Source organism: Procambarus clarkii, chromosome 60 (genome assembly GCF_040958095.1).
Source record: "Procambarus clarkii isolate CNS0578487 chromosome 60, FALCON_Pclarkii_2.0, whole genome shotgun sequence".
Taxonomy (NCBI): Eukaryota; Metazoa; Arthropoda; class Malacostraca; order Decapoda; family Cambaridae; genus Procambarus; species Procambarus clarkii.
In genome coordinates, this window is record NC_091209.1 from 13836180 (window position 1) to 13846231 (window position 10052).

At 48.0% G+C, this 10052-nt stretch overlaps 2 protein-coding genes across 7 annotated transcripts in view; one reads left to right on the top strand and one right to left on the bottom strand.

The window, feature by feature from the left end:
• The window catches only part of Syn (synapsin), a 122550-nt gene extending 113061 nt beyond the window's left edge, over positions 1-9489 (bottom strand). For 2 of the 6 annotated variants that reach the window (XM_069307537.1, XM_069307536.1), the window contains exon 1: positions 9276-9476. The gene's annotated coding sequence lies outside the window, so the exon portion shown is untranslated. Of the gene's footprint in view, positions 1-9275 lie in introns of all 6 variants that reach the window. The other 4 variants (XM_045756244.2, XM_045756240.2, XM_045756243.2 and 1 more) reach the window with 4 other exon arrangements.
• Positions 6026-6766, top strand: LOC138353862 (ribosome-binding protein 1-like). Its single transcript, XM_069307293.1, has one exon. It carries the CDS (start codon positions 6026-6028, stop codon positions 6764-6766), a length of 741 nt encoding a protein of 246 aa, XP_069163394.1.
• Positions 9490-10052: the final 563 nt, after the last annotated feature.

A 10052-nucleotide genomic window follows, 5' to 3' on the forward strand; every position in this document is an offset into this window, starting at 1 on the left:
CCCCCCTCCACGACCAGATCAAGGACACGTCCGTGCAGGAATATCGTACACACGAACGCTACCACGAAGACGCATATTACACCCACGAACGCGATCCCGTCCGTGGATATCATACCTATATGCGGATGTTAACTTACACGGACGCTTTCACGTACACAGATGCGTACACACACGGACCTTATGACGTACCCGGAAACAGAGCCGAGAGCAAACAGAAACACGGACAGACACAACACACACGCAGACACACGGACAGACAGGCCCACATACAGACACAGGCAGAGATAGTCAAGCAGAAGTTCACAGTGTGTTCACAGCTTTATTGGTTGTTACTGTGTAGGTGTTGTGTATGTGTAGGTGTGGTGTATGTGTAGGTGTGGTGTATGTGTAGCTGTGGTGTATGTGTAGGTGTGGTGTATGTGTAGGTGTGGTGTATGTGTAGGTGTGGTGTATGTGTAGGTGTGGTGTATGTGTAGGTGTGGTGTATGTGTAGGTGTGGTGTATGTGTAGGTGTGGTGTATGTGTAGGTGTGGTGTATGTGTAGGTGTGGTGTATGTGTAGGTGTGGTGTATGTGTAGGTGTGGTGTATGTGTAGGTGTGGTGTATGTGTAGCGGGATTGACTGTGTTATGGTGCTAGTGCTGGCTGAATTCCATTGTGTTAGCTGGTCCTGTGAGGACATTTCTATTTGCAGGGTCGTGCTCGATCCCTCGATGATCCAAGTGGTTGGGTGCTCTTCCTTCACTCCGTCCTCATATCCCAGCTCTGTGTCCTCATATCCCAGCTCTGTGTCCTCATATCTCAGCTCTATGTGTCCTCATATCTCAGCTCTATGTGTCCTCATATCTCAGCTCTATGTGTCCTCATATCCCAGCTCTGTGTCCTCATATCTCAGCTCTATGTGTCCTCATATCCAAGCTCTGTGTCCTCATATCCCAGCTATGGGTCCTCATATCTCAGCTCTATGTGTCCTCATATCTCAGCTCTATGTGTCCTCATATCCCAACTCTGTGTCCTCATATCCCAGCTCTATGTGTCCTCTATCCCAGCTCTATGTGTCCTCATATCCCAGCTCTATGTGTCCTCATATCCCAGCTGTGTCCTCATATCCCAGCTCTATGTGTCCTCATATCTATGTGTCCTCATATCCCAGCTCTGTGTCCTCATATCCCAGCTCTGTGTCCTCATATCCCAGCTCTGTGTCCTCATATCCCAGCTCTGTGTCCTCATATCCCAGCTCTGTGTGTCCTCATATCCCAGCTCTGTGTCCTCATATCTCAGCTCTATGTCCTCATATCCCAGCTCTATGTGTCCTCATATCCCAGCTCTATGTGTCCTCATATCCCAGCTCTATGTGTCCTCATATCTCAGCTCTATGTGTCCTCATATATCAGCTCTATGTCCTCATATCCCAGCTCTGTGTGTCCTCATATCCCAGCTCTATGTCCTCATATCTCAGCTCTATGTCCTCATATCCCAGCTCTATGTGTCCTCATATCCCAGCTCTGTGTCCTCATATCCCAGCTTTATGTGTCCTCATATCCCAGCTCTGTGTCCTCATATCCCAGCTCTATGTCCTCATATCCCAGCTCTATGTGTCCTCATATCCCAGCTCTATGTGTCCTCATATCCCAGCTCTGTGTCCTCATATCCCAGCTCTATGTGTCCTCATATCCCAGCTCTGTGTCCTCATATCCCAGCTCTATAGACATGCTGGCTTAGCGCTTTCTCCTGATAATAGGCTCACCTCACCTTGCACTGAATATAGTTGGATGTATTATAATGTATGACTCCAGCAGCAACAGATGAATAGATCAGCTTAATAACAGCTTAAGGCACGATAACAGCAGGTGTAGTGAGAGCAGGTGTGGGGGAAGGCACTGGTGTAGGCGGGACCCAAGAGCCGAGGCTCAACACCCCCCCCCCCCCTGCCAGTAGAGTGAGGGGGGGGGGGGGGGGGCAGATACAGCAACACGGAGAGTGAAGATATCATCTTGGTATAGTCCCCCCCTCCTTGGAGTGTCATTGTTGACATTGGTGGGTGAGTCTGTTCTCGTACACCTTAGGGCTGTACTCTCTCTCTCTCTCTCTCTCTCTCTCTCTCTCTCTCTCTCTCTCTCTCTCTCTCTCTCTCTCTCTCTCTCTCTCTCTCTCTCTCTCTCTCTCTCTCTCTCTCCTTCTCTCTCTCTCTCTCTCTCTCTCTCTCTCTCTCTCTCTCTCTCTCTCTCTCTCTCTCTCTCTCTCTCTCTCTCTCTATCTCTCTCTCTCTCTCTCTCTCTCTCTCTCTCCTTCTCTCTCTCTCTCTCTCTCTCTCTCTCTCTCTCTCTCTCTCTCTCTCTCTCTCTCTCTCTCTCTCTCTCTCTCTCTCTCTCTCTCTCTCTCTCTCTCTCTCTCTCTCTCTCTCTCTCTCTCTCTCTCTCTCTCTCTCTCTCTCTCTCTCTCTCTCTCACGTGTGCTACACTTAAGTGTAGTTACAGGATAAGAGCTACGCTCGTGGTGTCCCGTCTTCCCAGCACTCTTTGTCATATAACGCTTTGAAACTACTGACGGTCTTGGCCTCCACCACCTTCTCACTTAACTTGTTCCAACCGTCTACCACTCTGTTTGCGAAAGTGAATTTTCTTATATTTCTGGGGCTTCTTTGTTTCGTTAGTTTAAATCTATGACCTCTTGTTCTTGAAGTTCCAGGTCTCAGGAAATCTTCCCTATCAATTTTATCGATTCCTGTTACTATTTTGTACGTGGTGATCATATCACCTCTTTTTCTTCTGTCTTCTAGTTTTTGTATATTTAATGCCTCTAACCTCTCCTCGTAGCTCTTACCCTTCAGTTCTGGGAGCCACTTTTTTGCACCTTTTCCAGTTTGTTGATGTGCTTCTTAAGATATGGGCACCACACAACCGCTACATATTCTAGCTTTGGCCTAACAAAAGTCGTGAACAATTTCTTTAGTATATCGCCATCCATGTATTTAAAAGCAATTCTGAAGTTAGAAAGCGTGGCATAGGCTCCTCGCACAATGTTCTTAATGTGGTCCTCAGGTGATAGTTTTCTGTCTAGAACCACCCCTAGATCTCTTTCTTTATCAGAATTCTTTAAAGATTTCTCACATAATATATAGGTTGTGTGGGGTCTATGTTCTCCTATTCCACATTCCATAACATGGCCTTTATTCACATTAAATTTCATTTGCCAAGTGGTGCTCCATATACTTATTTTGTCCACGTCTTCTTGAAGGGAATGACAATCATCTATGTTTCTTATCTACTCTATTATCTTAGCATCATCAGCAAACATGTTCATATAATTCTGTATTCCATCTGGTAGATCATTTATGTAGACAATAAACATCACTGGTGCAAGAACTGAACCCTGTGGTACTCCACTTGTGACATTTCTCCAGTCCGATACATTGCCTCTGATCACTGTCCTCATTTTTCTATCAGAAAATTTTTCATCTATGTTAGAAGCTTACCTGTCACCCCTCCAATATGTTCCAGTTTCCAGAACAACCTCTTATGTGGAACTCTGTCAAAAACTTTTTTTTAGGTCCAGATAGATGCAGTCAACCCAACCATCTCTTTCCTGTAATATCTCTGTGGCTCGATCATAGAAACTGAGTAAATTCGTTACACAGGATCTTCCAGATCGAAAACCATACTGTCTGTCTGATATTATATCATTTCTCTCCAGGTGTTCTACCCATTTATTTTTAATTATTTTTTCCAATATTTTGACTATTACACTTGTCAAAGAGACAGGTCTATAATTGAAGGGGTCTTCCCTGCTTCCACGTTCGTAGATGGGAACTATGTTAGCCATTTTTCCACACATCAGCTACGACTCCTGTACACAGGGATGTCTGAATAATCAGTTAAAGTGTAATGCTGAGCTCAGGTGCACATTCTCTCAGAACCCATGGTGAAACGCCACCGCCTTTCCTAATTTTTCTGTCCCGTCTCCAAACAGAGTAGCCTCTTGGGAATATGACCTCGTTTAAAATATCATCTTCAAGTTTTGTCTCCGTGAGTGCAACAATGTCTGGTGTCTGCAGCTGTATTACATCACTTAACTACAGTATCTTTGATCTCACTCCATCTATGTTGGTGTATGCGATCTTCAGGAACATGTTCCCCCTCTCCTTATTCTTCACTACCCCTTTATCTAGTGATTTTGTTGGTTTGCCTTTATGTACCACTTTACTGGTCTGCCTGCCCCTATCACTTTGTAGAAAAGAATAATTGATTTCTTCTTCATTCCTGCTCTCATTTATACGTTTTGCCTCGGCGAGGTTCAGTTTCAGCTTCTTTCTGTCTTTCGAAAGATCTCGTCTTAACGACCACACTTTCTCATCCTCATCACTTTGTAGTTTTCTAGCATTCCTTAGTACTTCTTCCATCTGTTTGGCACCATTTAGGGTGATCCTCAAAGGTCGATCTTTCCCCTCTTACATATCTGTCTATTCTCCTGTAGTCGCACACATTCTCTATGGTTGTAAGACCTTCCACGAGACCAACAATTTTATCTACTACTGTCGCTTCTTCTACAGCTCTTTCTCACCTAGATGTTATCCCCTTTTCTTTGCAACCAAAAATTATCAGGGACTTACTCCGAACAACTGTGTTTTGCACCAATTTAGGATTTGATGCCAGTTCCTTTCTCACTTCCAGCCGAATGTTTGTTTTATCTTGGTTGCTGCAGTGTTTGACTTCCTTTACTGCTTCTTCAATGTTTTCCTTCTCCTTGGCCACTTTTGCATAGGTGAGTTGCATATCTTTCTTGCACTGTTCTATTCCCTGTGTAACTTCCTCCATCTGTGCTGACAAAAGCTATTTCTCCTGTTCAATTTCCTTACCTAACCTATTGTAGTCATTTATGTTTAAATTTGCTTTAACTTCTTCTAAAGCTGTTTTTAAGAGTTTATTTTCTTCTTCCATGGCTTTACAACTTGTTTACAAATGATTCTTGTCCTTGCACAAGTCTTTCACTAACCTCTCAAGACCCAATACTTTGCTAGTAAAGTGGTTATTACTTTCTTTCAATTTGCTGATTAGTTCTACATGATAGTTTACTATCATTATTTTTGCCAACGTGATGTGTAGACTACTTATATCGATGCCTTCTTTATTGAAACCCCCCAAAAATCTAGCTCTGTTTTGCTTTCCTTCTTGTCGGCGGCCATCTTGAATGACGTCGTTTGCCATTAATACTTGGGCAACTTTTTCTCATCCAATTTTTTTCACTTCCCTTTCAGCCCACACCACATACGTGAGACCAGTACTAGAGTATGCAGCATACCCTTGTTATCTCACCTATTTTTCCAAAGCACTACACCTTTATGTTCCTTGGGAGACCACTTCTGTGTGTGTGTGTGTGTGTGTGTGTGTGTGTGTGTGTGTGTGTGTGTGTGTGTGTGCTTGGGCTAAACCCATACATTTTCATCACTTTAAAAAAAAATTATACATTTGGCTCTGTTGAGAACCGTTTTCAACTGGGAATATTTGCAATGGTTTTATTGACACCATTTATTGTTTTATTGTGTGTATCTGATTGTTTGATTGTCTGCATTTATTGTGTTAATTGTGACGGTGTTGGTGCCGTCACTTTCACTCACCATCGTTAAGAATTAACACGTTAATTGGCAGTTACATTAGAGTGCATTTGGGAGCAGGAGTACAATCTTGTGTATTGTGTACAATACTTATATTGTACGTGATCAAGTACGTGAGTTAGGAAGTACGTGAGTTACCAAATACGTGAGTACGTGAGTTACCAAAAACGTGAGTACGTGAGTTAGCAAATACGTGAATACGTGAGTTAGCAAATACGTGAGTATGTGAGTTAGCAAATACGTGAGTACGTGAGTTACCAAATACGTGAGTACGTGAGTTAGCAAATACGTGAGTACGTGAGTTAGCAAATACGTGAGTACGTGAGTAACAACACAAGCAGCTTGAAACATAATATTTAGTAATAATTATTTTCATACACAGTGAATGAATCACAGTTTACTCATGATTGTACTCATGCCCAATGTCTTCTCTGACGGCCCCTACAACTGCTACACCCTGGGGGCCCAGAACATGGGCCACACCGTCACAGGGGGCCCAGAACATGGGCCACACCGTCACAGGGGGCCCAGAACATGGGCCACACCGTCACAGGGGGCCCAGAACATGGGCCACACCGTCACAGGGGGCCCAGAACATGGGCCACACCGTCACAGGGGGCCCAGAACATGGGCCACACCGTCACAGGGGGCCCAGAACATGGGCCACACCGTCACAGGGGCCCAGAACGCGGGCCACACCGTCACAGGAGCCCAGAACACGGGCCACACCGTCACAGGGGGGCCTAGAACCCGGGCCACACCGTCACAGGGGCCCAGAACGCGGGCCACACCGTCACAGGGGGCCACAACCCGGGCCACACCGTCACAGGGGGGGGCCAGAACGCGGGCCACACCGTCACAGGGGGCCCAGAACGCGGGCCACACCGTCACAGGGGGCCAGAACGCGGGCCACACCGTCACAGGGGGCCACAACCCGGGCCACACCGTCACAGGGGGCCACAACCCGGGCCACACCGTCACAGGGGGCCACAACCCGGGCCACACCGTCACAGGGGGCCACAACCCGGGCCACACCGTCACAGGGGGCCAGAACGCGGGCCACACCGTCACAGGGGGCCAGAACGCGGGCCACACCGTCACAGGGGCCACAACCCGGGCCACACCGTCGCCAGCAGCAGCGGTACCTCCTCTTTAAGCAAGCGGCCCACCGCAGTACCTCGCCGCCTTAAGCCGCCGTCCACTTACGGGAACTTTACTAAACTGTACCGTGCCTGTGTGGTGGTGCAGGGTACACAGGTGTATGGGGGACACAGGTGTGTATGAGGGGTACACAGGTGTATGGGGGACACAGGTGTGTATGAGGGGTACACAGGTGTATGTGGGGCACACAGGTGTGTAGTGGTGTAGAGTACACAGGTGTATGGGGGGCACACAGGTGTGTGTGTGGGGGGTACACAGGTGCCATTACGTGTGACGTGACTGAGAAGAGGAAGATATTTAGGAATATTGGTCATGAGACGGAGCCCAGGAGCTGCAGCTCGTGGTCACTGTAGAGGGCAGAGGCTAGCCAGCCCTCGAGGGCGGGCTCACAATCAATACAACATAAGCAACATATGCAACTTTGCAAAGGGAGGGAATTATCAGGGGGAAAGCGCCAAGCCATTACGACTATATAGCACTGGGAAGGGGTTAGATTAAGGATTTGGGATGGGACGGAGGGAAAGGAATGGTGCCCAACCACTTGGACGGTCGGGGATTGAACGCCGACCTGCATGAAGCGAGACCGTCGCTCTACCGTCCACGTAGTAAAATGTAGAACACTTTTCAGGTCGCTAAGCCAGTCGTCTTTCGAAACACTACTTCACGTACGTGAGAACAATACTAAAGTATGCAGCGCCAGGATTATATCCGTAACACCACATACGTGGACCCAATACTGGAGTATGTGGGGCCAGAATAGCAGCCTGAACACCACATACGTGAGACCAATACTAGAGTATGCAGCGTCAATATTAAACCCCTTACTTCGCTGAGCACATAAAGTCAATGTGTAGATTGTTTCAACATTGTTGATTCGAAAACTAAAAGAGTTTTAACACAATGATAAGACATACTGAACTAAATTTCCTCTCGCTGCAGTGATGAGCCGGAAGAGACATGGTCACGACGTACAAGATACAGCTAGACAAGAGCACAACTCTACAATGGAAGCCAAGTTCTGTGGTCTAAAGATTTATATCTAGCTTTGTTCCGGTAAAAGATACGAGGATTATATTGGTATTGGACGTTGTTGAACTGTAGGTCTGACGGAGCCCAAGAGGCCAGAGCCAGGGCCCATGAGCTGGAACTCGACCCCGGCAACAAAGAGGTGTTTACACACAGATGAGGAAGTGGTGAAGGAACACCTCCGGCCACAACTTTAAGTGAGGGAAATAGTGTTTGCGAGGAGGCGGGGCCCAGCAGCTAACCATTTTCACCAAGAGCATGAATATATATATATAAGCACACACACACACACACACACACACACACACACACACACACACACACACACACACACACACACACACGAACAAGGGGACACAGGTGGAAGCTGAGTACCCAAATGAGCCACAGAAACATTAGAAGGAACATTTTCAGTGTCAGAGTAGTTAACAAATGGAATGCATTAGGCAGTGATGTGGTGGAGGCTGACTCCATACACAGTTTCAAATGTAGATATGATAGAACCCAGTAGGCTCAGGAACCTGTACACCAGTTGATTGACAGTTGAGAGGCGGGACCAAAGAGCCAGAGCTCAACCCCCGGCAAGTACTAGGCGAGTACATACACGCTAAAAATAGTATACCGATTCAATTTCTTACTAGAAACAGAATGGACCCAAATCACGGTGGTATATGTAGAGGAGAGTACAAGGAAGCTGTTTTAGTTACACTGATTTAAAGAGTGATTACGGTACAGGAAGTGAGCACAACGCGTTTCGAACAGGAGTTTCGAACAGGTCAACTGAGAAGTGTACGAAATAAGGACTATCTATTGCGCTTACAAGTTCATTGTGGTCTCTTGTGTTGATCACTGTTCAGTCTATCACACTCGGGCCTTCCAGAAGCCGTGTTCAGACGCGATAAACAACACGCAATGGGTGATTAGACGTTAGGTTTGTGGGAGGTTACCATGCAAACTAGCGGTAGTTAATGCTCTACCCGAAAGACTGTAATTGAGTGAGTGGGTCAGTAGTTAAGAGTATACCAACATGTCGGTCACTGGGTTACACACACACACACACACACACACACACACACACACACACACACACACACACACACACACACACACACACACACCATTCAACCACCCCTAACTAACTTAACAAGCGCCCTGTTAACAGGACAAGCTGTTCTGTACGAACCACCAGTACCTGTGAATCGCCAGGAGCAGTTCCCCTCACCGGACACAATGGCAACTCTCGCAGAAATGATTTTTTCCCCCTTGGAGTACACGCCCACCCCCGCACTCAGGCGCCGGGAACTCTCTCTCTCGCTCCAAGATAATCCCCCTTTCCCGGTCCCGGCACGCTATAGACGGGTTGATATCCCGTAGGAGGGAGCGATTGGGCGGTGTGTGGGGCGGCCTGGTGCTGGAGGAGGGCCCTGGGGCATGGGCGTGAGTGAGCGAGGGCGCCGCAGAGAGCCAGAGGTACTCACCGTTGCTGCTGGCTGGGGAGAAGGTCTCCGAGTGGCACCGCTGCTCCCACACAAGTCCACCTCGCGTCCCAATCCTTGCCAGAGTCACGACGTCGGCTCCGTCACGCGCCACATAACCCCTCGCCACATACTCCTGCGCCTCTACCCAACATGCTCGCCACATGACAAACACGCCATGTCACCCATGCATGTCTCCTGCACGCCCTCAATGCCAATTGTTATGAATTTAAAATGGGGAAATAAATTTGCAGAGATTGGGATGGAGGAGTGAATCGATATGGGGCGCGCGCTCCCCTCTAGCGGCCGGGTCTGCAATCCTGGAAATCAATGGCAACAGTTGAGGGGTCGGCGGGCAAGTCAGCGCCTGGCATGTTGCATGGTGCTCACAGTCGCCGGCAACATTTGCAACATCCCCTCACCTCCCCATGTGTCATGCAAGATGTGGCAGCGTCGGCTATAGTGCAGGAGGACGACCCGCGCGAAGTAGTCGAGTCCTTAGCATCCCATTATCGGCCATCCGCGCCCCCCGCCTTCCCTTGTGTCGCCCTCGCGCTCAAGGGCAAGTGCCGCCCCTCGCGCTCAAGGGAGAGGAAGGACAATAAGGTGTTGGCGGGAGGTGGATAGGGACAGGTCACGGCTAGTGAGACCCGCGGGCGTGTGGGTCCTCGAGGGGTCCTCAACACCAGCCGGCCACTCCACCCTCCCCGGGTGTGGCCGCCTGAAAGGAATTACCAAATAATTATGGGTTAATTGGGGTTTAATTGACGGACAAGTGAG